This window comes from Oenanthe melanoleuca, chromosome 4A (assembly GCF_029582105.1).
Source record: "Oenanthe melanoleuca isolate GR-GAL-2019-014 chromosome 4A, OMel1.0, whole genome shotgun sequence".
Taxonomy (NCBI): domain Eukaryota; kingdom Metazoa; phylum Chordata; class Aves; order Passeriformes; family Muscicapidae; genus Oenanthe; species Oenanthe melanoleuca.
In genome coordinates, this window is record NC_079338.1 from 3,899,291 (window position 1) to 3,926,058 (window position 26,768).

General features: G+C 41.4%; 1 protein-coding gene across 2 annotated transcripts in view; it reads right to left on the minus strand.

Annotated features, from left to right (window-relative positions):
- Nucleotides 1-716: 716 nt before the first annotated feature.
- Nucleotides 717-26,768, minus strand: part of TAF1 (TATA-box binding protein associated factor 1) — a 29,465-nt gene continuing 3,413 nt past the window's right edge. The window contains exons 6-40 of one of the 2 annotated variants that reach the window (XM_056491415.1): nucleotides 24,968-25,186; nucleotides 24,314-24,532; nucleotides 23,937-24,138; nucleotides 22,944-23,057; nucleotides 22,476-22,643; nucleotides 21,965-22,092; nucleotides 21,739-21,846; nucleotides 20,741-20,914; nucleotides 20,485-20,658; nucleotides 20,296-20,400; nucleotides 19,066-19,266; nucleotides 17,925-18,066; nucleotides 17,393-17,523; nucleotides 16,813-16,893; nucleotides 16,263-16,412; nucleotides 16,006-16,125; nucleotides 15,660-15,835; nucleotides 14,722-14,963; nucleotides 13,222-13,429; nucleotides 12,818-12,983; nucleotides 12,457-12,668; nucleotides 12,107-12,215; nucleotides 11,827-11,925; nucleotides 11,076-11,253; nucleotides 9,739-9,806; nucleotides 9,223-9,345; nucleotides 8,783-8,875; nucleotides 8,616-8,700; nucleotides 8,078-8,145; nucleotides 7,883-7,999; nucleotides 5,072-5,197; nucleotides 3,630-3,728; nucleotides 3,264-3,414; nucleotides 2,370-2,547; nucleotides 717-1,361 (exon numbers count right to left, since the gene is read on the minus strand). In XM_056491415.1, the coding sequence (XP_056347390.1) occupies nucleotides 1,145-1,361; nucleotides 2,370-2,547; nucleotides 3,264-3,414; nucleotides 3,630-3,728; nucleotides 5,072-5,197; nucleotides 7,883-7,999; nucleotides 8,078-8,145; nucleotides 8,616-8,700; nucleotides 8,783-8,875; nucleotides 9,223-9,345; nucleotides 9,739-9,806; nucleotides 11,076-11,253; nucleotides 11,827-11,925; nucleotides 12,107-12,215; nucleotides 12,457-12,668; nucleotides 12,818-12,983; nucleotides 13,222-13,429; nucleotides 14,722-14,963; nucleotides 15,660-15,835; nucleotides 16,006-16,125; nucleotides 16,263-16,412; nucleotides 16,813-16,893; nucleotides 17,393-17,523; nucleotides 17,925-18,066; nucleotides 19,066-19,266; nucleotides 20,296-20,400; nucleotides 20,485-20,658; nucleotides 20,741-20,914; nucleotides 21,739-21,846; nucleotides 21,965-22,092; nucleotides 22,476-22,643; nucleotides 22,944-23,057; nucleotides 23,937-24,138; nucleotides 24,314-24,532; nucleotides 24,968-25,186 (5,151 nt within the window). In that variant the 3' untranslated portion in view covers nucleotides 717-1,144. The remainder of the gene's footprint in view (nucleotides 1,362-2,369; nucleotides 2,548-3,263; nucleotides 3,415-3,629; nucleotides 3,729-5,071; nucleotides 5,198-7,882; nucleotides 8,000-8,077; nucleotides 8,146-8,615; nucleotides 8,701-8,782; nucleotides 8,876-9,222; nucleotides 9,346-9,738; nucleotides 9,807-11,075; nucleotides 11,254-11,826; nucleotides 11,926-12,106; nucleotides 12,216-12,456; nucleotides 12,669-12,817; nucleotides 12,984-13,221; nucleotides 13,430-14,721; nucleotides 14,964-15,659; nucleotides 15,836-16,005; nucleotides 16,126-16,262; nucleotides 16,413-16,812; nucleotides 16,894-17,392; nucleotides 17,524-17,924; nucleotides 18,067-19,065; nucleotides 19,267-20,295; nucleotides 20,401-20,484; nucleotides 20,659-20,740; nucleotides 20,915-21,738; nucleotides 21,847-21,964; nucleotides 22,093-22,475; nucleotides 22,644-22,943; nucleotides 23,058-23,936; nucleotides 24,139-24,313; nucleotides 24,533-24,967; nucleotides 25,187-26,768) is intronic. The other variant, XM_056491416.1, reaches the window with a different exon arrangement.

The window sequence follows — 26,768 nt, forward strand, 5'->3', positions numbered from 1 at the left end:
CGTGGCCCCGCGGAACCGGCGCTCAAACAGCGGGACGGGGGAGCCCGAACAGCGGGACAGGGAACCTCAAACAGCGGAGCTCAAACAGCGGGACAGGGGACCTCAAACAGCGGGACGGGGGCTCAAACAGCGGGACGGGGGAGCCCGAACAGCGGGACAGGGAACCTCAAACAACGGAGCTCAAACAGCGGGACAGGGGGCTCAAACAGCGGAGCTCAAACAGCGGGACGGGGGAGCCCGAATAGCGGGACAGGGGACCTCAAACAGCGGAGCCCGAACAGCGGGACAGGGGACCTCAAACAGCGGGACGGTAGCTCAAACAGCGGGACGGGGGCTCAAACAGCGGGACAGCGGAGCTCACTGGGGCATCAGAGCCCAAACACCGGGACAGCGGAGGTCACCGAGACAGTGCAGCTCAGTCACAGGGCCAGCAGAGCTCAATAACCGGGACACCGGAGCTCACCGTGTGCCTGCTCTCATTCTCCCCACCGGCCCACAGAGAAAGAGCAGCAAAGGCGCCCGTGTCCCCGTTCCTGCTGTGTTTCCATGAGTTCCGGCAGCCAGGACTCAACCCCGGGGTCTGCGCGGAGCTTCCCCGGGACACTGGAAATTAGCAGTGTCCAGTGAATCGTCAGATGAAGTAATTGCAACTTATAGAAAAAGTAGGGCAGCTGTTTCTGAAGTATTGGTAGTAGTCAGGCAGTTCCCAAAGCCACTCAGGGGTCAGACATCACTGTATTTGTGGTCCCAGAGAAAAAGCTCCCCTTTATGAAATGAAAATTGCCTTACAGTTGTTCAACAACAGCAAATATTTTGTTCTGAGCAAGCATTTTTTCCTCACAGACATGCACGTATCCAACAGGCCAGTATTTCTGAGGAATTACTTTACATCTATAAAGACTGAACAACAAACCATTCAAATCTGTATCTGGATTCTGGAGCCAGTATAGGCTACAACAACCCAAAGCTTCAGCAGGACACGCTTGTTTAAATCTTATTTTTCACCGTTTACTCATTCATATAACATGTTTTATAATCAATTAAAATATTATATCTAAAAATAATAAAAAAAAAAAACTTGTTAACAAGAGAAATTCAGGAACCAAGAGTGGCGCAGGATGACCATCATCTCAGGGAAGGGATTTCATTCATCTGAGTCCAGGTCACTGTCTCCTGCAATGGAGTGAAAGTCCTCACTGTCCTCCTCATCCTCAGACAGATGGACTTGACTTAACACACTTGGCCCAGAGCGCTGCTGTTCTTCCTCCTCCTCCTCTTCTGAGATCTCATACCCTCCAATGCTGCTGAAACTCGTGTCTCTTGTGTTGGACTTTGGGTCTGGTTCTTCGTAGCTGCCATAACTAGAAGAAAGAAGAAGATAAGTTCAAGTTACCTGCTGATACCAGCAATTTAACTGCTGTAAGAGTTGAAGTCCTGTGAACACTAGGAACCACTGTGCATTTCAATTCTGTCTGGCCAGCTTTTTAAAACAGAAACTAAAGAAAAAACAGTTCTCCAATGAAACAATTCCAGTATCTTCACTCTACTCTGATACACTCCAGACAGGAAAAACTGATTGCTCCAACAGCTTCTGTCACCTTCACTGCAGACAGAAAGTGCAGGACTTTTTTCAGCCCATTCTCACCTTCTCTAGCAGTTCCTGCTGACTCTTATTAAGGTCCTGGGCTGGACTGACCATTGCCTGCCAGCCCAGCTACCTATCAGTTCTGATGCCTGTGATTTATTAGGCAAATATCAATAATGGCACTAAGGAACTGAATTCCACAAGTAGAAGAAGAACAGAGAATCAAATACTTATACTCTACAGAATGCCCAGAGAAGGGAGAGTAGGAAGATGTTCTCTTGCATGCAAAAAACCATAAAGTTGATAGTGTTGTACTTTTAATTTTCTAATAATTTAACACCTTCCAAAATACAAAATATGCATATTCCTATACTTCTGGACTCCAACTAAGCAATTGCATTTCAAGTCAGGAAATTCTTGTTCTTAGCAGGAAATAAAAAAGTTAATCTGTTAAATCACTTTTTAAATTCAAAGGCATCTTGTAGTTTGAGATAGCTTGTAAAAACTATTACTTGTCCTGCCATAAAAACCCACTATGTACAAGAAATCATCCAACTTAAAAGAAAGAACTGGGTGGGGTTTTTTTAAATTTAACTGATATTTTTATTAGTGAAAATCTCACAGCAACCCCAAATTTCTTTCAGTAAGAATCACTGGTAATTATGGTTGCAACAGTAAGAGCAGTCACAAGATAACTTTAAGAAAAATGTGAAATTTTCTTCAGGTTTATACAATGAACACTTAAAAAATCTTTAAGAGAAGGGATTTTAATGGATCTAATTACCTGATATTGCTGTCCTCCATAACATGAGATGTCTCCCCACCATCTCCTTCATAGGACATCATGCTTTCTTCATTGTCCATGCCCATCCGTGTGTTCTCTTGAAGAACATGAGGTTGTTTGGGTCTCACTGCATTGGGCTCCACATCTGAGTCACTGCCACTCTCACTCAGCTGGATAGCTGTGAAATGAACCAGTGTTTGGTCACGAACTGCCAGGTTTGTCCTGTCACTCACATACCCACTGTCTGTGTTTAAAGGCTGCAGTATTGACTGTAAGGAATGTTTACAAAGTCGTGTCTCCACAAGGCAGCAGAAAAGGTATCTGGGAGGTGACACCACCTACTGAATGCCCAATTCTGATGTTATTCCAAAGCAATCTCATTACCAACATTACTCAAAAAGGCCTTATGTCTTGTCTACTCTGAAAAATTCCCCCTCAATAATTTTCAGAAGTCATTGCTAAATACCACTATATGCATGTTTGTATTAAAGCACAGAAACAGTCTGAATAACCTCTGTACACCTCTTCTTGTTCGTGATAACATTGCTTTAACATTAGATTTTACATTTAACATTGACAACCCTATTTCATATCAAAATAATTGTACTTTTACTAAACTACCCATTCCTGGCTCTGCATACCAAATCACACTTAGAATGTTTTCAGAACCATTGCAGTTTCACTTTATGAAATACAATCAACAAGATCTGTCATAACTCTGTTTACATGTGTGTCTGTACTTACAGCATTCCTATTCCACTTTTGTTTTCAATCCCATTTGTGTTCACCCAGTTTCCTCATCTTGTCCCTTTGGTCTCTGCTCTCTACTGCATGTTTTTGTGATGGAAGCATGAGAGCAGCTGGGTTAATGGACAATCAGATAAGGACACTTACATGAGAAAGGATTATCTCCCTCTTCATCACTCCCATCATCATCATCCTCTCCATCAGACATAAGCAAGTCTTCATAGAGGACACTGGCCTGGGGCTGCTGGGTTGATCCTTCTTCTTCATCAGCAAGGTCACCATCTGCATCTTCAACTTCCTGGGCCACACAAACAGGGATGGTGAAGATCCAGCAGCATGCTGCCATTTCTATCATAGATTTCCCACTCTGTTCACTCTGAAGCATTCCCTCATTTCACAGTGCTGACTTTTCCAAACTGCATTTCAGAGCTTGTCTCAGGGCAGCAGACACAACAGACAACCCTGTAAGTCAGCACACACACTGTGGGCTGGGATTTCTGTAGATATACTCACTGGGGCTGGAGTCTTAGGCTTGCCATCATCATCCTCATCAAATCCTTCAATATCCACGTCAGAGTCTTCCTCGCCCAGCCTGCCCCGCCCCTGGCGCATCTGCACAGAACACAAACAGCAATGGCACTGAGGAGGGCACTGGGCATCACCCAGGGGTGAGAGGGACACCTGGGCCACACAGGTGGGTGTGGGAGTACAGGAAGGGAAAGACAGAAAGGAAAATATCCATGTATCACTCTCAGAGCAAGGATCCTTTTTCTCTCTATTGCAAGATCAGAGAGCACAGTCTCCACACATGTACCTGATGTGCTCATCCTTGAATTGGGAATCTCCAGCCCTATAGCACCAGAGTTCCTTGTTTAACTAGTTATTTCTGGAAAATAGCACAAGGTTGTAAAAAAAGTGCTTATTTTCATAATGTATTTTAAAAGCATACAGCATTTTCCTCAAATCTTTTCCTATCCTTCTCTTCCTGTTCTTCACACAGTCCCCAAGAGTCCAAGATAAAGAGGACATGCAGATTTTGTCCCAAAGACTATAAATTTCTACAGAAATCTTGAAGACTTCCAAATCTAGAAGGCATTCACAAAGCTACAGTATGGTGGCTACAATACCACACAGAACTATTCATAACCAATCTCTGTTTGCCTGCATTGTTCAGAATAGCTCTCATCAGTCTTTCTTGTACCACCTTCAGTCTTGTGGCTCCTCACCTTCTTCATTCTCCTGGTAATTTATTTTCATGGTCCTGTTACTGCATATCCTTCTGCTATTCCCTCCCCTTCAACTTTTTATTTTGGGGTTTTTTTTGGTTTTTTTTGTTTGTTTGTTTGTTTGTTTGTTTGTTGTTTTTTGTTTTTGTTTTAATACAGAATAAAGACTAAGGAAAAATATTCTGTGGTTACTGTAACAAGTTCATTTATAATGATTTAATCCGTTTAACCTGTCTGCTTTTTTTTCCCTTTTTTAACTGCAAGGTATCTACAGTGGCAACCATTGCTTTCAAGCTCCTAATTGTCACTGAATGCAACCATAATAATCTAATTATGATCTTCTGAATCTGCAGAATATCCTTCATCATTTCCCAATTCAGAATTAGCAAGGGATTGCATATTAACCCTCAGAAGCATGAGTCACCAGGTTTCTACTTCCAGAAGTAGTGAAGCAAACAAATACCTGGCCTTAGGCAGATTCTTTGGCAGTTTTTGATTCTGTATTCTTTGTTTTGCAGTGCCTCAATTCCCAGCTCACCTTAATTTTTTTTTACTTTTGCCTCAGAGAAGTCAAAAGGAAGAAAATATCATAACTTTTGGAAGATACTCCCTTCTCTGCTTAAAAACCTGATCTTTGTCACCTGTTTCCTACAAAGTCATTGCCTCCTTTTAGTAATTTGCTCATATAAGACAACTCCCCAACCAGATGAGAAAATGGAGGATTCTGACCTGAGTTTCTCGCTTCCCTGTGGTAGTGATGGGAGTGTCCATAGCAGACAAATTGCTTTCATCTTGATAGAATGAAGCACCATGGGACACACTGAGGGAAGTGCTGGTATCATACAAATCTGGTGGCTAAAGTATAGGTGGAAACAGGAGACAGAACATTCTCAGGCACTGAACTGAGACTGGAACAGTATCTTGAGAGGCAAGACTGGGATTTCAGACTAAATGCATCTTTTTGGCATGGTCTTCATATTATTACACACTGTTTAATCAAAATCAGATAATTATTTTTAAAGAACTAATGGGGTAAATGCAATGCCTCACAACCTCAGCTTTGAAGTTTGCCAAACAGCATATTTTAAAACAGAAATCAGTACTTCTATACAGTGCTATTCTACAGGGGCCAAAATTACAAATGGGCTCCAAAAGAATTAAATAAATTTATAGAGAGTAGACCTCTCTGCAGCTCATGAATACAATGTTCCAGGTGCAACACCAGTTTAAGGTGCCTGAACAACCAATTCCCAGAAGCAGAGGATTTTGCTGTAAAAATTATAACTGCATGTTTGCATCCACCTACTTCTGTTCCCTGCCAGAGACAGGAGACTTGATTACATCAACCTTTGGTCTGACTCAGCATGGCCCTTTTCATTTACTGTGTTGCAGCCCCAAATGCTCCAACCAGAACTGGGAAAATTCTAGCACATATGAAACAGCAAAGCTTCAGCTCCCAATCAGTCCTATGTAAATCACTGTCTCCACCCCTAAAGCTGACACAAGCAAGAAAAAGGGAACTTGGATGAAGTGTTCCAACAGCCAACCTGCAGTGTGCATGCAGATTGACTGCTGAAGAGTTAATGAGGAGCTACATAGTAGGATTTTGATAAAATTCACTTATAATACACAGTTCATAGATCATGACAATACTGAAAGTCTTAAGAACAACAGCAATAATTCTTAAGTTAGGCAAAACAGGCTTCCTAAGAATTTAAACAGGTGTGTAAAGCAGATAGCTCTCAGCTGTATTTGCTTTTTGTATCCTGGAGGCCAAAGTCTGAAGACACATATAGGGAGATAAATGTTGGCTGTCACAACTGCATTTAAATAAAGGAGACTAAAGCCAAGCAATCTCCAGCAGACCTGCTGTCTGTGACAAGTTTGGGAGTGTGGGAAGTGGGACTGTGCCTCCAGCCAAGGAGCAGAGGGAAAGGGTGCCCTTCAGATGACAAGTTCAAGGGAGAAGCTCAGAGAGCTCTTTCCTTTTACCAAGGACAGTTCCCTGCTCAGGCCTCCTTCCCCCTCTTCTCATCACCAGCATGGAGTAAAATCAGCCCAAGTAACATTGCTCTTGGGAAGGAAACCATCAGGTAAGAGAATGGCATTTTTGTCCCTTGCTCTGATGCATTGGGATCACCACTGATGCCCTTTAATTCTGTAAATATGTCAACAAATAGTTTCAGGAACTCATCTCCAAAGACTCTTGCAGCCCAATACTTCCTATTGGCAGGAAGGCCTTTTTCCATGATACTCAATTTCAGTATTCCCAGTCTGCTGAATTTAATAATTCCTAGAAATCACTTTCTACCTTCCTAAAATGCTACCAAATTTTGGGTATTTTTGTGGGGAGAAATGGATGGGAGGGTGTTATATATTGCCCCAAACCCAACTGTGTCCTGCTATCCTGGCTCAGCCATACAGTCTTTGTATACTTCTTGCCTAAACAAATTTTAAACTCATTTTTCTCTAAAAAATAATCTTCATAAGTTGTTCCTGAACTTCAAACTCTTCTTTTCTGCTCTGATTTGGCTAAAATTAAATGCAACTTTCCAGATGTAATTACATCATACTTGCACAGAATTGAAAAATTATTGGTCTACAACTGGGATGAACAACTGCAAAGAAAGGTTTGATTAGTCTTCCTATACTACAAAATTTGCATTTTATCATTCAATTATCAACACAGAGATCTTTACCAGGGCCTATGAACTTTCCCAAATAAACAAAAGGCACATCTCAGACACTAGGATGACATTCCCTGCTTTCCTAGGCAATTCCAAAGTTAATTTTCGTTTTCATTAATTCATTTGTCATTTCTGGTGAAAGTTTCTCACTGATGTTTTCAAAAACAACCAACCATCCAAGATAAGAATTACTATTTTTTAAAAAGTCTAAGTAGCTTACAAGTCTTTGCCAAACAGTAAACAATGAAAAGAAGCCTGGCATGAACTTGCTCTGTAACACATAAAAAATACCTGACACACACAACTGTCTGCTATAAAATAATGATAAAGGTTAAAAACCATTATTTTCCACTAGAACAGAGATGTAAAGAATCCCAGCAATGACAGCACAGTCTGACTTTGCTGACCATATTAGGCAGTTTCTTTACCCACAGCAATGAGCCTTTCCAACAATATCACTACCAAACAGTTTCCTGGATTCCTCTCAGCACTACATCCATGTTTTGTCCTCATGTTCTCCTTACCTGTCCACTGCTTGACTTCTGAGGGTTTCTAAATGTTACACTTGCACAGTCCTCAGCCTTCCAACCAACACTCAGCTGTACCTGACTGTACACAGCTCATCTTTAGACCAGTTTTACTACTTGCTTGGGAAATGTCTCTGTCTTAGGTATCTCACTCTCTGAAGCAGCAGAACTGCTTCTTACATTTATTCTTAAAAAGTAAGGATTAGCACACCATCCAACAAGATACTAAAAGACAGATGGAGAACACAAAATAAAGAGGAAAATTGGGATCAAACACTCAGGAGATAGAAACTAAAAGAAAGTGAAAGCCTTGCTTGGTCACTTGCCTGTGGAGTGTAGGGACCAGGGGTCATAGGATCAAGACTTTCCAGATCTGCCTCCTCCAGTGCTGCTTCCTTTGCAGTAGAGATGTCTCTCTCGAGTTGAGTCAGGTGCTCATCATACTAAGAACAAAAATGCTTGCTAAGGTTGCAGAACAGAAAATTCAAACTGTAAATATTCCAGTAAAGTTGTCCACATACCTCAGCTAAAGTCTGGTAACAGATGTTTACAATCTCCTGGGCTGTTTTTGTGTACTGGCTGTCTGACCCTACAGTAAGAAACAAATCTCTTTAGACATTCTGGTGTTTTTTCAATTCCAGATGCCGAGACAACAAGACAGGTTTTGGTTACACAGGCCCCTAAATCCCAACTCCTGATGTGAGGAGAAATACAAAGCAGGGCTCACATTTGGCTAAAATAGTTTGTTCCAGCATTAAAAGTATGATATAGGACCGTCTCAAGGAAATTCCCAGAAACAAATCATTGGATCTGAAATGTGTACTGAGCAAGCAGAACATCCTCCTCAAATGTAACTGCCCCATTCTGCACCAGATGGTAATAAAGCTTAATGTGACAGTGAAAACAGCACTGTTTAAGCATCTCTTTCCTCAGGAAAGGAGAACAATCATCAATTCCATGATTCACAGCCTCGAGCCTCAACACACTTTGGCAGTACAGGTGCCCAGATGAATTAATTTAAGTACAAAAGGCAGCTGAAGCCTTATTTCCACCACCTACCATTGTACTTAATGCTGTTGGCAAGGATGAGGTTAACATCATCCAGGAAAGTCTCCCTGTTCTGGTATTTGTGTTTGGAGATATTCTGGAAGAGAATTGTCACCCTGTAAGTGATCAAGACTAAACACCAAGTCTACACAAGAGACTGCTCAGCTCAAGCCACACACCTTGCGGATGGTCTCCAGATCCATCGGATTAGCAATCACCTTGTAATAATCAGGAACAAACTTTTTGTTAACTGGATGGTGAAAGGGCCAAGACTGAAAGAAAAAAATAAGAAAACACAAAGTTTAGAAAGTGTCTGTGTAGAATTTTCTACAGTTTGAGCTACAAATGTCATAAAACAAGTCTCCAGAACTGATTAACTCTCCAAATGTATTTAAGGTATTTATAACAAAACCTCTTGAATCCAATCATTTAAATTCAGGAGGGGCACTGAGAAAAGATCTACCAGCTGGATTTTTAACTAGGCCTGTTGATATCTATTCAGCAGTAGGAACATATAATACAAAATAATAATTTTACAGAGGACTTTTCTATTTAGTATCACTGTTTTCTTCTCAACAAGATCAGCACATTTTGCACATCATGCACTCAAGCTACGTACATCTGGAACTGCCATCATCTTTTGAGTCACAATGTTATCCAAAATGAAGGAAAAGGCCACTTGATCATCATCATCCAGGAGAGGATTAATTGCTTTTTCTAATCGAGCCAGTTTATCTTCCTTCTGCAAAAGAAGTAGGGAACATCAGGGGCTGACCCTAAACTAAGAACTGAACTATCACGATACTCTGTCCCAGAGAGACTCCCATGCACCTTTTTATAAAAACACTTTTAACTAACAAGGGGCAATAGCCAATATATAAACCTATAGATAAGATAAAGTAACTAGAATAAGGAATAAGCATCTGTTGTTTTCAGAAAAGCTCCCATGGGAACTGTTTAAAATGGTAAAAATCCAGATATCTTCTAGGGTAGGAGGAAGAACTCCCTTAATTTTCTACTGCTTTCCCTAAACCCCTGTGTTTTGCCTATGCACATTCTCTATTCTCACAGTCTTCAACCACCCCTGACTATCCCTCCCCCTCCATTCTGACCACAACTCAATCACAGAACTTGCCTCTTTTAGCTTTTCATCACACAGGTCGAGCATGGACTGGGATATCTGTGTCAGTGAGTGCTTTGGCCCTGCAAACACACACAACAAGTGCAGCTTGATTAAAAAGGCCCATGTCACAATATGATTTAACTTTACTCCTAAAGCATCACTGATTATATTTCTGGCAGAGGTAGGAGTATAAACTCAAGTATATTCTCAATACATACAATTATTCAAGTTCAACATGCATTTTATATGAGAAAAAATTTCTTTGCAGTAAATAACATTCCTGGCACACATTCTGGTAAAGTTTGGAAACCCTTTGGAAAGCAGCTGTGCCTGTGGCAGGCTGGCCTCCAAGCCCTCCCCCTTTGCCAAATATTCACAGTATAAATCATGAAATTTCTGTTTCCTTCACTAAGTCCAGTCAGTGAAGCAGAACTGCTAAGGAAGGCAATATGGATATTTAATGAATATTCAAAAACCCACAGCTTTAAATAATTTCAGGATTCCTCAGACATGGAAATAAACATTTGCAAGAGAACTATGAAAAAAAAGGATCTTATTCATTAGGATAAATCAGGAATTTAACTTTCAAAATAATAAAGGAAACAGCAAACACACAAACCCAGTGCTGTTGGTGTCACCCTCAATACTGCACAGCCTAGACAGACTCAGTGCAGCTGGGAGGTTCTTCTGTCAAATTGGTATATTTTGGACAAAGACCTTTCTATCAACAGTCAGACTAAAGCTCACCCCCAATGAATCAGCAGTTTTCCCCAGCAGATACATGCTCTACCACAGAATCTATGCTTTTATTTTAAAGTAGCTTTCTTTCATTTTTTTTTTAAATGAGTTTCCTGACCCTCCCAAATGGGAAAAAAAGTTTATTACAACTAAGAATCAAATTATGCAAAATCATGACAGCAAATTCTTCTCAAGGCACTGGCTTCAATGGTTGTTAACTATTCCTATTTGCATTGAAAGATTCATTCAATAAAGCACAACAATGTAATCTACTGAAACAATGTTTTGCTTAGCTATGAAGGAGGCAGGCAGGACTTGAAACACACAGAGATCTTCAATTATTGAGTTACCCCAAGACACAGACCCATAACTGAATTTCAATTACCACATTACAGTCATCATTTAGTTGTTGCTACATGCTGGAATTAATTTCTTTCTTATTTATTAATTAGTTCATTAACATTAATATAATCTTTCAGGTATACCTGGAAAAATATACGTTCACTACTGTCATCTAGCAGTGAATTTGCTCTGCTTTTGTTGACTCTAAATGTTCCACAACTATCCATGCACAATGTATTAGCAGAAACAAGATTTCCCTGTGTTTTTACCATTGTATGTGGCACTGTTCTTCACAATGAGCTCCAGGTGCTCCCTGAACTCCTCCCGGGATGGGTACTGCCTCTTACGGACGTTTTCACGCAGGGTCTGCAAATCCATGGGCCGGGTAATGATCTTATAATAATCTTTCACAACTTTTGGATTTACAGGCGTGTGAAAGGGGTATGTCTGAGGAGGAAAAAAACCAGATGTTTTTTAGCACAGTACTGGCACAGCTAATCTCAGTTTAACCTCCCCAGTTAAACAGGCACTAATGTATAAAACTTTTACACAAACAGTTCCTTAACTGCACCATGGAAAACTAAATAAGTCAACCCCACGACAGCAAACACTTTGTTCTACACAATATTCTCCTATATCATTATAAGAAAGGAAATCTCACAGAGAATTCTCAGATTATATTTTCAACTGCAGCACAAAAGTCAAGAAACTGAACTTTAAAATTCTCATTTCAACTCAATTCTTCCATTTAATCTTTTGATTTTGCAAGTTTCTGGAAAAGTCTGATCAGAAAAGAGTGAAGTACAGATCTTCTCCAGTGCCATATATATAAAAGCATTACACACTGCTACATTTCATGCATCTTGTGCTGGCTTTGTTGAAAAAAATAATTAAAAATCACCTATGAGCTTTGAACATGTATCCACAAAAAACTAGCCAAACTCTGGTGTCTACAACAGATACCCTACTTCAACCATATTGCTTGAGATGCAGGATTTGGATGTCATAGCCTAAACTTACATTGGGAAGATCCCTGATGTCGTTGATGATGCCCTCCAAGATGGATGAGAGTGTCACCATGGGATCTGTTCGCCGCCGATGGATGGATTTATGGGGACGCTGGAGAAATGAGAGGCAGAAAAATGAAGGCAGTTCCAAGATGCAAAACATTTACTCACAGACCCTAGATAATTTAGCTTATTAATTTTCTGGGCAGGCACGAGGAGGTTGCACAGGAGCAGTTAAGGGCCTGACCAGTTGGTACAAACACAAAGGGAGGTGCTGCAATCAGCTCACTCACATTGAGATAATCACAGTGCACCGTTGTCCCTACGCGACGCTTCTTCTTGGGAGGAAGCTGCTGCTTAGGAAACTTCAGAACCAGGGATTTCCTGCGAACCTCATCAGCACTAGGCACAAACAAAAAAAGCACAATACTTCCTCCAGCCCTCATGTGAATCAATTTGTCCCCCAGTACTGGCTGTGGTTCCACGTGTCCTGATACCAAACGCACAACTGAAATATTGTAATAACAGGTTTATAAAGCCCTGTCACTTTATTCCTGTGACTAATATACATATGAGTATTCTGTATTAAAGTCTACATTGTTTATTCTTACTATCCCCACCTGTTTCTCTGTTTTTCCCTTACCTCTCAATCAGTTGTTTGCCCAGGACAATTTTAGTTCCTTCAACTTTGATGAGCTCTTCATTGTCATTGTGAATGACTGTTTTTTCCAGCTCTTCCTCCTGCTCCTCTGTCATTGCAACAGGATTAGAAGGTGGGGCATTTGTTTGGTAGTAAAGAGGACAGAACTTATTAGTCCTCATGTGCCCAATTGCACCACATGCTCCACATTTCAGCTGCAAAAATAGAAGGTGACACATCAGAATTCATATATGGGCTCCTAGTTTTGAGGCAAAGCATCATTAAAATCCCCCAGTGAGATCTTTAGTACATCACTAGAACAAAAAACTTCTCCAGTAGCCAAAACCTATATGGATATGCTTACTTTCAAGTCTGGACGCTCCTTCATTTTCTTGGGCTTCTTTTCTGGAGGGCCCTTGAGTTTCTCTTTCTCTTGGTTCCGCTTTAGCCGCCGTAGCTGTTCCTGGATCCTGCGCCGCTCCTTCCGCATCTCCTCACGGTGCTGCTCATCAAACAGAGCAAACTTCCGTCTGGGTGGGGGAAAAACAATGCAGTTTTCCAGCCTAGTTCATGATTTGCCAGATACTCTTCTGATAGTCAATCACAGCACAAAGTTTGTGCCACTCTCCAAATGAACAGCCATTAAACCTCTATTCCTCCACAATTACAGTGCCAGGCTTCTACGCTCCATTCCACATTCTGTCACTCTACCAACGGAATGGAGTAAGCCTGTAGCAGAGAGAGCAGGAGGAGCTGAGAAGGCCTTACATGAACTCCTCGTCCTTGGTGGTGCGGATGCGGCAGTAGGCGTCGATGACGGCGGGTTTCCGCACCGTCTCGCACCGCACGTATTCCTTCCCGTCCTCGTCCCTGAACGTGCGGTAGATCTTGAGGCGGCGGCCGGTGGCAGAGGAATTCAGGCTGGTCACAGAGGCGGTGTCATCATCCTTGTGAGAGTTTGCTGAGGCTGCTGAAGCTGTCGCCACAAAAAAAAAAATTCTTTACTTGCTTCTAATTTTTTTCCAAACTGTAGAAATATAATTGTTTAAATACAGCAGATAGTTTTGGCTTAAAAACTTCCAAGACACACACACACATTCAAGAAAAACTAATAGAAGTCTTTCCCTTGCTTGCTCATGTTCTCTGATCATGGCATGAAATCAAGCTGAAACAAAGATACCTAATTAACCACACAGATCATAAAGCCAGAGGGAACAGTCACAGTCAACATGGAGCTACAGGTGCAGCCTGCAATGCAATTGCATTCTGGCCCTGCAGATGGATTAGTTACAGTGCTTTTCATCATAGCTGTGGTTATCTGGCAGAAACTGAGGGTCAAGAATTATCCAGTTTTCCAAGGACTGCTCCAACCAGTGACCACAGAATGTTTTCATCACCATTCATAACGCAGGTTGAGAGGTTTTGTACAAAGTAACACTGGCTATCTTTTCATGAGGTAATAATAACCAAAAATCTTCCACATATCCCTTATAAATTATTCCAGTAACTATTTATTGGTGATTTATTCCCAATTTGAGAATAGATGACAACAACAACAACATTGACTCAGACACAGAGCTCAGCTTTGGTCACACATATTCAACAACTAACAGTGGTCATGGGCACCCTCATGAAGTTCATTCACAGATCAAACATTTTATCAGCCAGTCCAGGACATGTCAAACTCTCTGCTGGATTGCACTTAAAATAAGCACATCTCCAGGAGATCCAAATTTGGCAGCTGCCCAATTTACCTCCAAACACGCTGCCACAGCACACAGTGTAACACACTGCTCTCAGCCTGCAGACTGTGCCTGCTTCACACACAGAACTGTGTGTTTGCAAAAGGTCCAACTACACAACCATAAGAAGGTTGAAGGAACTGTGTGTGAAAACATCTTGAGAAAAATACTGAAAAAACAGTTCCCCTTAACCCACCCTCACTCAAAATAAAAATAAATTTAAAAAAACTTTAGCAGGAAGCAGGAAAGCAGCAGTGACTATCTAAAGAAATACCAGAGTAAGTTTATAGATCAAAATAAACAAAAGATATGAGACAAAGAATACACTTCACATGCACTTTCAGCCACTAAGTGCTCAAGAGAAGGAAGAACCCCTAGAGAGGTAAAAGCCCCAGATAAGCATGTTTATACATTCTCCCTGTAAGGAATCCACACTCTCTTGAAAGGCAGACCAGTGCACTTTGCAGCCTGACATAAATCCCTGCATCCCTTCCCAGGCATAATTCTGGTGGTTACAGTTACTTACACAGCCCCTTTTTGTCTCTTCTGTCCTTTTTGCCCCTGTCTTTGTCATTGCCATTGTCTTCTCCCAGCAGCATCCTTTGCAATTCCTTCCGTTCCTGCTCTTCTCTTTCCCGAGAGAGCTGAGAACTAGTTTTCTTGTTCTGTAACATATTCTCAATGTTCTTTCCCATCTCTTCAAAGTCACTGTCTTCAGCTGAACTGCTATCTGTGTCTGTTGACAGGATCTCAGTGGATTCCAGAACCCTAAAATAGGAGGCATCCTGAAAGTCAGTGAGTGTTGCCCTCCCAATTTAAAAAATATAATCAGTTTGTCACCTTCCCAGAAATACAAAGATAAAAACAATGCAAAAGTTTGAGAATTAATGATACAAATCACTACTACAACAGGTATAATATATTCCCTTCCCAGCCCTTTTTAACCCCCATATCTAAAAGATCAACTGTTTCAAGACAATCTTCTCCAAAGAGTTGATCTCTTCCTCATTAATAACACTTTATTTCCTCATCACTCTCAAGTCTCAGACCAGAACAAGGAATAAAGCATGAATTCTTCTGGCAGTTCTGAAGAATAGGACATAGAATTGGTACCTGCTACCCAAGAGAGAGATGGCATATTGCTCATAACAGAACAAAACAAAACAAAAAAATGAAAGGAAATAAGGTGGTGAACTACTGATGTGTGGAACTGCAGACCATTTCATGTTGTGACTCTGCAACACATTCTACCTTTCCCAAAGGTCTGTGACAGCAAGACACTAAACCTGAAGGTTTCTATTAACAGCCAAAGGCCTCTTTCTTAGTGCTGTATTTCATGGGCCCAACAAGTTGAACCAACATCTGCATCATCACATATCAGCAACCCCAGGCATGCACAGTGCTGGACTCTTGAGGTGGGGACAGGGTGGGGCTCTAGGCTGTGAACATCGGATAAGAACGTACTTATTTTGTAAGTCAAAGATGCGCTGGCACTCTTCTTTGTATCTCTCCTGATGTTCTGCCACAGAGAACCGAGAGCCACGGGCAAATTTGCTCATGGGCCCTTCCCCTGAGCGTGCCTGCTCCGTGGACATGGTACGGACCACATCAATCACTTCCCACCGCGACAGCTTCTTGATCTGGAAAGAGGAAGACAAGGAGTGGCTTTAGAGACACACAGCTGAGGGAGCTGGCTGTGGATCTCAGCTCCTCTCCACACGAGGTCAAAGTGGAAATGTATGTGGCCCTTCCACCATCAGCTGCTAAAGCCATTAGTGAGGTCTGCAGCCTGCTCTGGGCTCACACTCACCTCCTCCTCAGGCACCCCAAATTTCCGCAGAAGCTGTTTGGCATTTTTCAGGGAAAGTCGGCGCAAATCTGCATCTGTGCCAGTCACTGTCTTCTTCACTGGCTGAGGTTCTTTATCATCCTGTTCAGAGGAAGATTCAGCCTTTTAATGTCATAATAGTCTTTCCTAGACCCATTGATATTTCCTCTTCCTTATATCCCTTATTTAGTCCACTTCTCCCACGTGACTTCCCAGCTATTGCTCCTTGGGAACCATACCTTCTGCTGGGTTGGTTTGTTTGGAATCTTGACATAAGAAAATCCTTCCCCACAACCAGTGGGATCTGCAACACCAGTCACTTCTAGGAGGCACTTGCCCTTCATAGCAGCAATGAAGGCTCGTGTGGTGTTCCAGGGAGCCGTGCGCACCTGCCAGTGAGAAAATAAACAATCATAACCCTGTTACAGTCCAAGCTTTTATTTTGGAATTCTTCCAGTCATACTGAGAACTTTTCAACTGACACAATGAGGGTGAATTCCTCTTCTTGATCTTTCAGCTGCCCTGATAACACTTCAATGAATAATCAAAGTGCTAAAGAAGTCACAAAAAGGCAAAAAAGGTAAAAAAAAACTAGTCCTGAAAGGACCTGCAAGAACCATCACCAAAGATAGGTATGAGCTACCAGCAGAAGTTCCCAGGAAAGTTGTGTGAACATTTCAACCACTGAATCTTACTTTCAATATGTCCTTTAAATATAAAACCTCATTTTTCTCCTGCCATTCAAATTTATATACCCGTGTACACACTCATACATCACTCTGATGATACCTCATCGTCAATCTTCATTTGGAAATCCTCTTCATTCTCCTCTTCTGGAGCAAAGAAGGATTTCTCCCCATAACCTGCATCCTGCAGAGAAATATTAGGGAAAAAATGAGAAGCTGAAGTCTTAAAAAGGTTACTGGAGAGAGAACTAGAAGTGTCTCTGTGGAGATTTGCCATGCTGAACAAGCAAACTTCCACAGACAGCTGTTTGCAAGATTCACAGACGTCAAACTGCCCAATATTTTGACAAACTCCATAACTAAACAGTGCACTCAACTTCAAAAAAATAATCAGAGTCTCTTACAGCCACCTGCTGGTTACTTTCTGCTGTAGACTCCAGGTATAAACAGAAGCCCTTTCTTGTACCTTCCCCTTGGTACTTTTGAGCACAGCTCATTCAATATTCAGATAATTAAGAATACAGTGTTTCTCTCTTTAAAACCTAACTCCCCTTTATGCAGCAGCAAAATTAGCAACTGACACAATAGTTAACTTGCCTACTTTATAGCAGAATTAGCTTTTGCAGGAGGTGTTACCTCTCCCAGGGTGTCAGTAATTTGCCTTGGAGCCACACAGGATTTACCTTGAGCCTCTGCTCAGCTGCAATCATGCTGTAATAGGCACAGCACTGCTCTGGGGACACCATGGCTCTGATCTCCTCCTCTGTTGGCAACCTGAAATCCGGCTTCAAAACCCACCAGTTTGAGTCCATCCCTGAAAAATGCACAGATCAAACACTGAGTAGTTTCCCACATGTGCTGGATGACACTGCAGTCCCAGCTTTCATCTGCATGTATTTGCTTGCAAAACACAACACAGCCACACACAGAGGGAAGGGAACGTGTTTGTGTTGTGTCTTTAATGAGCAAATCACTACCCAAAGGGTTATTAAAAATGTCTAAACTGTAGGCACTTCTCACCATCAAGCACACTTATGCCAAAACAAAGTATACATTCTTAAAAATTGGAACAAACAAAAACACCTGTTGGATTACTCTTCAGTTCTACAAGTTTTCAAGAATGGTTTATCAGGGACTGTTGCCTCCTTCTGCTGTGTCTGGAGCCCCAAGAGCAGCAAGGGATGGTGAGCACCAAGACCAAGAGTCTTTCAGTACCTGTGCGTTTGAAGTCAGCGCAGAGCTTCAGCCGCTTGCGGATGCTGCTCTCGGAGTGGGAGGGAAAAGCCTTCTTGATGTCCTCCATGCGGATCCTCCGCGGACGGTCCCGGCTCTTCCAGAAGAGCCGATAGATAAAAACCTACAAAACAAACCCCGTTTGTCCAAAGAAACAATAAACCAACCTGAACACACAGTACAGATGAGTTTCTGGTGACTGCTTCAGATTCACTACTTGAAAAACATTGTTTCTCATAAATTTACTCAGTGAAGTTTTCCAAGCCACGTCTTTTTTGAGAATGTGGTGTGGAAAAAATATTTGTTTGAAAGTTGTTTTATCCCATTAGAAATGTTTGTGCTTTGGCACAGAAATTCTGTGAACAGCAGGGATGTTCCTGCTCTGCAAATACCTCTGGAGTTATAATTTTGAGTTAAATTGATAGCAAACTGCTAGAAATTTTCTCCAAAATCTGAATTTGGGGATAATTCCTGAATGCTCATGGACTGTCCCAAAGCTTAACCACCAGAAGATCTAGAAAATTAAGGAAGACCTATGGAGCAATTCCAATCCTGTTCAATAGCACTGTGATAAAATTCCTTAACTGTTCTTTAGTAAAACCCATCTAAGTGTCATTTTACACAGCACACATTACTTCAAAACTCACTCTATCTTCTTCAGTTTTGCACACTTATATATAATCTTGTGACCTTTTATTCTAATAATAAATATAAATATAAATATAAATATAAATATAAATATAAATATAAATATAAATATAAATATAAATATAAATATAAATAATAATAATAATAATAATAATAATAATAATAATAATAAATAATAATAATAATAATAATAATAATAATAATAATAATAGTAGTAGTATGCCTTTATCATTTACTTATCAGATAGAATCCCATTAAAACAGAAGAGACATGCTATAAATCTTTGGTTAAATGAAAACCAAAATGGTCCGTCTGGTTAACATCCAACTCTTGCAGTGCTCTCACCTCACAAGAAAACAAACAAAAAGGAGTCAGAGCAGGACAATGAGATTCTCAAATCAACACTGTTCACCCAAGGCCCAGGCCTATGGGTCCAAAGACCCTCCAGATCCCCAAATAATCTCTTATCACACACCTGCAGGAAGTCCCTGATATGTGTGTTAGCTCGCTTAGAGTTGGGACCAGGTACTTCATAGAGTGGGCACTCCTGCCCCACCACAAAAATATCCACCAACTCTCGAATGTAGTAGCCTTGTCGTGTCCTGATGATCAGGAAATCTGTTTCAGGCATCTTGTGTAAATAGATGGGAGCCCGGAAAAGATTGTTCTCAAATGCCTGTTAAGAGAAACAAATCAAAGTTCAAAAGTCAGGTTTTGATCACATTTTCTGTGATACAATCTACAAAGATGATCTTAAAAAAACCCCAACACCCCAAGGTTCACTGCAATGGTACACCACCAGTTATATCACAGTATATGTAGATATGTAGGGAATAGTCAAGGATGAAGAACAAAACCTTAAGAAACACTAGAACAAATGCAGGGATTGAAAGGCTCTTTGGACATTTGGAAGTACTTCAGGACCATTAAGGGGGTACTTTCAAAAAAAGACAGAAAGAACATATCAGCAAAAGAGCACAGCCCAACACACAATTAGCATTGTTAGTTCTGTGATGAATCTCTAGGATGAACCTTCACATTACCTTTTTCCTGTAGTACAAAATGGAAGAATTATTGCTGCAGCAAGAGCAGCTAGCATTAACTGAAATCCATTTATATTTACATTTATGGATTATTAGCCAGGTGGTCCTTGTAACATTCTTAATTCCTCTTCCCATCTCAAATGAATATATTTTAACAATAGATAGAGGCTCATAAAAGCAGAAGCCTGTACACCTGACTAGTAACTGGTCTCCAAACACCAGAAGTACAATTCTCAAAAGGTACATATAAAATACTGGACTGTGAGAAATCCATGTTTTCTATCCCCTCCAACACTATGCATTCAAGCAGCTTTGGTTTTCCCCTCAATCCTCTCTAACAATATTTCTATTTGCAAAACAGCAAAAATTCACTTCCTGCAACTCTTGTAACTCCTACAACAATTTTAAAAAGCATACAATAGCGATTAAAAAAAAAAAAAAGCAAGGAACTGAATTACTATCATCATTTAATTACTAATAGTAATTACTATTCCTAGTAAGCAAAGAAACATAAACTGGAACTGAAAAGAAAGCTAGGTTTGTTTTTTTTTGGAAGCTGAGCATTATTTGTGATTGAATAAATAGGGCTTGTAAAAAGTACTCTGCCTATTATGCCACATCCAACTTATCTGTCTTTTAAATGTAAAAACCTCGTTTCTCACCTGCAGTAACTGGCCTGGATGCAGAGAACCCAGGAAGGGAGAAGTGTGACAATAAACAGTCTCTCCATATTTACAGTCTGGAGCTCCTGGATCTTTGCCAGGTTTCTGGAAGGTGCAATGGAGGTGCTGTTAGCTCTCAGCGAGAGGCAGAGGGAAAACACCGTCCAACAGCAGATTCTGCATACTCACCCTTTTGTAGTAATTTTTAATCTTTGTTGCCATGCCAACCTGCATCATCAGAGGGGCGTTCTCCTCACTGTACTCAGCGAGGATGAGATCTCCATCCTTGCCAGTGAGGTCCTGTGGCGTGCGCATGAAGAACATCTCCCCCCCTCCGGAGGCCTGGCGCTCCTGCTCCCTCATCTGCGCCGGGGACAAGGGACAGAGTCAGGAGAACAGCCCATCCCACAGCCAGCAGCCATGGCACACCCAGGAATAACTGCACCTTGGCTTTCTTCTTGATGTGCTTCAGCAGGGGCTGCACAGCGTGGGGCCCGGGCTGGGACAAGGCACCAAAGGAATATTTCTTCAGGGGAGGCCGGTGGAACTGCCGGAGCTTCATGGGACCCATGTGGGTGGGAAAGAAGGGCTGGCGGAGCTCCACGGCGGGGATGGAGTGCTGATACAGAACAACATCTGGGTTAAGAGGGACATGCACCACCTCAAAAGTAAGACCATCCTCCTATCCTGTGAAACCTTAAATAAGAGAGCCCAGGGGTATTTTTAGGTCTCCTAGCAGTAATTGCATTGAAATTCACTTGTCATTATAAATGTTGCCTTTTGACAGAAAAGTGCTTACTTCTATACAAAGATCTTTCCTTTCTGTACAGAGATTACTTCAATTTTACTATTTCAAATGGTACCTAATGATAGGATCTTTTTACTAACTAGGAATTACATCTAAAGCCATTATCCTTATCAGTGGGAGAGAAATTCATTTGGAATTACATAGTTTTCCCATTGCAGAAGATGCTGGAGTCAGATGAGATTTTAGAAGTCACTGAATTCCACAAAGAAGGAAGAAAAAACCACCACCTCCTCACCTAGGACTAGTGAAGCAGTAATTCAAATTCATCAGTAACTAAATTAATCCTATAATACTCAGACTGAGACACACAGTAGCAACAGAAGTACAAACTGCACCTCTTTCTCCCCTCCCACTATTGGTTTACAAAGAACACTATATAATAAGACACCAAACAAAGCATGGCAAGTAGGACACAACAGGATCAAGCAACTAAACCTCAGTTTGGTGGGACAATCAATAAAAAGTTCAAATTCATAATTTTAATTAAACATTAAAAATATCTCTCATGAACACTCAACTGGCCTGCTGTAATCTAAATTCTGTTTTCCTACAAATCCTTAGTCCTACCCTCAGCTAGAAACCTCATACCAAGATACTCAAGCTCTCTCACTCACAGTGAAAACAATTGTGTCTACCTGGATGATGTTGCCTCCAAACGTTCCTCGAAGTCCCTGCTGTTTGGGGTAGTAAAATTCATCATTGGAGAGGTTCCAGGGATCCTTCACCTCTGGCTGAGACATGTTCTAATTCAATTTTAAACACAAGGAGAGAGGTGTCACAAAAAAAAAAAAAAAAAAAGAAAAACCTCACTCCTTCCTCATCATTCCTAACCCTGGAGATGATGCTAAAGCTTATGCTGACCTGCTGTGGTTCTTCCTTGATGACACCTGTTTTTCCCAACAGGATTCTACTCTTCTTCAGAGAAGATTCCTTCTTGTTCTCCTTGGATGGAGAGTTCAAAGTCATCTCTTCCTTTTCATCAGGAATTTCTAAAAGCACAAGTTTACATCCCTACCTTCCCTCTTCAAACCAACATGCATGCAATTCAAATCAAGACAGTCACTCCTAAAACACATCAAGAGTCAGATTAATCACGTTATATTTCACTTTCAAGGCATTAATTTTTGCTTTCCTGCCAGTGCATTTAACTTGCAAGTTGAATATGCACACCACACCAATAAAGGTTATTAGCATTGCCACCTCCTGCCTTAGGCCTTTGACTAGCAAATTAACTTCAACAGCCAGAACAAAGGAAGGCTGCAAGTATTGCCCCAGTCCATTTATTTCCATGACAGTGTGATTATAAACCCCTGCTTTCATTTCCCCTTGTCTTTTCCCACTCAAGTCCAATTCCTGGGTGCCATAAACATACCTAGAATTATGTTTTCATCGTTTGGATCAAGTGTTAAGACAGGGGGATCCAAGTAGGTTTCCATTGCCTGATCATCCCAGATGATATTGTCTTCCCAACGGCCATACACTAACTCTTCATTATCAATTGGGAAAATGGAGTACCAGGGCTTGTCTTCATCCAGGGAAACTGCAACAATCATAAACCTTGAGAATTTTATACACAGCCTTGGCAGAAAACTATTTCAGATTTCATACCCACATCTTACTCCCTCTACCTTCCCCATCTTTCAGGCTTCCTGAGGCAGGGCCTCTAAAAGGCAAAAGAAAACTGATCTTGGAAGCAAAGAAGAAGTAAAGCTCCAAGTTTGAGCTTTACCAAAGCTGAGAAAATTTGCTCTGTTGAAACACAGCCTCCAGAAAGTTTTAGAGCAAACAAGTAGACCTTCTTCCATAGAAATGTGTGTCACATCCTATCATGGGCCATTACCTTGCTGTTCAGGAGCCTTTTCCTTGCACTTTGCTATGCCCAGGACTCCTGCTACGTTGGGTTTCTGTGCTAGAGGAATTGGTGAATTGAGCAAAGAGCCACTGCGGTTCAAACCTAGAGAAAAGGAAAACAAAAGCAAGGTCAGCTTGAGTGGGAGGGTCAGGGGGCACTGCAGTGCCTTAAACCAGGACTGGGGGGTTGCATGGAGAGTGAATTTCAGCCTGATGGACCTACTGCTCATATCCCAAAGAGTGACATGTGTCATTAGAAATGGGAAAGCTTAAAAAAACACACTTCACACAGAGCTGACTGCTGGAGTCTGCAGCCTCCTCAAAAAATCTCCAGTTCACCCACCCAACACCTCAGTGTCTTGTACTCAGAGCTGAACACTAAAGGATTGACACTGGTACCCCATAAAGATCTGACATTCTCATTAATCTTTCCTTGTAGAAGCAGGATAAGATATATCAAACAGAAGACAAACATTCATTCTACGTGAATTTTCAATTTAAAATGCATCCATGTCTAAAAGAAGTCTGAGGCTTGTAAGAATTGTTACTTCCTATCTAGAAAAAACAGAACACCATTTTTAGTTGAGGAGAAACTTCTGAAGACTTTTACATTATTCTTCCAATTAAAAACAAAAGTAAACAAAATTCCACTAGCCTATAAAAAGAGGATATCCTAAGGGTAGCTTTGCTTGATATTAATGTAGATGGATCCAGCATCTGGTATTCCACAGGGAAAGAAGAAAGAGCCAGGATCAGGGTTTTTCTAACAGAAGTGACCTACTCTGTTTTTGGAAAGAAACCAAGTCTCAGAATTCTCAGTGGAGCTGTGATTTTGCCAAAAAGCATTCCCTGACAGGGGGAATTATGTTCTTCATTTGAGACATGCAACTGTACATGTATAATGTTACGAAGTGCTGCAGTTGAGCATGTAATGAGTCAGCTCAACTACAGAGAGTAAAGTCAGTGTCAGACCCCTGGTCACCTTGCTGGGCATTGTAGGCAGTGGCATTTCTGGTCATGCTGGATGGCAGCCAGCCTGCCAAGCTCGCACGCTGTGTCTTAGTCCCTTTGTGCTTGACATCCTCCCCATTCCAGATGACATCATCCTCCCACTGGAGCTGTGTCACCATGAGGAAGTGCTCATCAGCTAGCAGATCATCCTTCTCCTTTGTCGACTCTGCTTCCTGGAAGGGAGTAATAATTGTTGGAAGACCTGACTTGAAAAACATCCTTTTTTAGTAACAGAGGAAAATTCAAAGTCTAGTTTTGCACAACAACCCACCAGCCCATCCCCAGACCCTCACTGTGCAGCAATGCCCACATCCATCTCCCCACTTTGCCCCACGGTTCCCCTCTCACCCCCTCCTCTGTGTGTCCTTTAGGCTCCTGCTCGTTCTTCTCCTTCAGCTTGAAGCCGTAGTCGAAGCCGCTGCCGTCCTCGGGGATGCCCAGCATGTCGTACCAGAGCTGGGCGGGGCCGTAGCGCCACTCGGCCACCTTGGGCTTCGTGTCTGTCACCTTGTCTGTGTCACCAGCCGACTGGGAGAACTTCGACTCCACAGGTGCCATCATGGTAATCTGAAGCACAGCAATGGAGGGAATGGTTTCACTGGTGGGGTTATCTAAGTGTCACTAAGAGGTATCTTCCTTCAGAGTTTCCCAGCTTATTCTCATAGAAGAAAAGCATTTCTAAGAAGTTCTTTTCCATACTTAGTAGCTGCCTCAAGATTGTTCTGCAATTAGACTTCCAAGAACAGAGATTTCTTCTTGATACAAAGAGGGTAAGCTCTCCTATTGATCCTGTACCACAGATGCAGCCTTCTCAGTAAGTAGCAACCACCTGAAGTCACTGACTAGTATTTGGAGAAGAGCTGCTGCCCAGCTGGAATACAAGCCAACTCTGTTCTCCACTTTTCTTTTGAGGGAAAAGCTCCTTCCTCTAAAAGTCACTGTCCAATCCACTACTACCCCCAGCACCAGCTGGTGACCCTCTCTAAGTCTCAGATATCCCACCTCATCATCTGAAAGGCACTGCTCAGGAGGGGGAGGAGCAGCAAACTCATACTCCCAAGGAGATTTTCCTTCCACTCCACTGTCAACCACAACTTCACCCTCCTGTATCTGCACTTCCTGGGCCAACTCCCGATGCTTCTTCTTGCGTTTCCTCCGGGCGCTTCGCCAGACCGACGGAACGTTCTTCCCAGGGCCAAAGAGACGCAGGAAACGCAGCACCTGCAGCAGGAAAAAACAAGAGGATCAGGTGAAAACAGACACTGTGGAATGCTTGTCCTCACCTGAAGTAATGCAAGAAAGCACTCTGAAATTCAGAAGCTTGGCCTGTGGTACAATCTCAGTTCCCAATGCAATCAACAATCCCTTGGTTATACTTGAAAAAAAGTTTCTGATCCTTCTATTTGATGGATCCCTCCCTTTCAAAAGGACATATTCTTAATTTCACACACAAAGAAAGCTAGAGGGAAGAAAGACTGCCTTTACATATCAGACATGTGGTAGACAACACCTGGAAATAACTGATTTTCATTCAGAATGATCCACAGTCTTCAGAAAGACAGATGGAAATTGAAGAAGAGTTAATAAAATCACCAGCAAGAGATAAGCTAAAACAGAGTTATATAGAGATTTCTTAAGCAAACAGATAAATAATATCGTCCAGAACTAATACAATTATTTTTATTTCCATTATAATGTAGTTCCCCTACACTGCATACCTCCAAAACCTGCACTAACGGTAATGATAGATTTTCTCCCGTTCCTTCTATGGGTATGATTGCTGGTTTTTAAGCACTTAAATTTCTTTTCTTCTAAGAACTCTTTTAAAGAGGTAAATCATTATTTCTAAATTAACTGACATATTTAGGAAACAGGAACTAGAACCATAGATTTGTAGATACACTCTATTAATGTTCTCTATTAATCTGTTTCACTGATCCCCAAAGGAAATGTTTACATCACCACTCTGTCTACCTCTGTCTATACCCATGCAAACCTTCTTTCCAAAACTCCCACAGATTATTTGTGAACCCTTTATCCAGTTTCAATGACCTGTCATGAAGAGCAAAGGTCTCAGACATAGTCAAGCTGCTAACAGGTTAAATGGACACAAAAGTCTGTTTCTGCACATGCTATTTTAGGAGGTTTCATCCAAAAATACAATGCTATATTAACATGCACACCAACCCATCCTCATAGCAAAATCTACAGGGCTTTAGGCTTTGTCAGCTCTATTGCTCATTAATTAATCATGGAAAGTGCTCAGCATTAATTGCTTGCACTGATTTCTGCACCCACTGGGCACACCCAACACGGAGCGAGGCTCTGACATGATGTGTTGAGCATCACTGATACACAGGAAACATCAAGTTTACAAAAGCCTAGAAAACATTGAGAAGGGAAACTTCTGTGCTAGAATCTCACTACCAATAGACAGTAGTTGGCTATATCATTAAAACATGACATTTAATTATCTAAATTATTCAGTTCCTTACACAAATTCTCTGAGGCACACATAAAACCAAGCTATCTCTGTCCATAACTATCTATTTGGCACCTATAAGCCCATCTTCATTGTCTTTCTCCTCCTACCTTTCCTCTCTTCTCAACAGCTTTAAAACTTCCAAAATAATTACTGAAATCCATAAACTGCATTTTCTATTTGGGAGCATTTAGGAAAGAATTGTAATGAGTTCTCTTTGTGCAAAACCCAACCATTCTTTGAACCAACTTGCTCTGAGGTGATTTCTAATTTATGTTCAGAGCAGCTTCAAGAGAGAAGTGAAGATAGAGACCACAAATT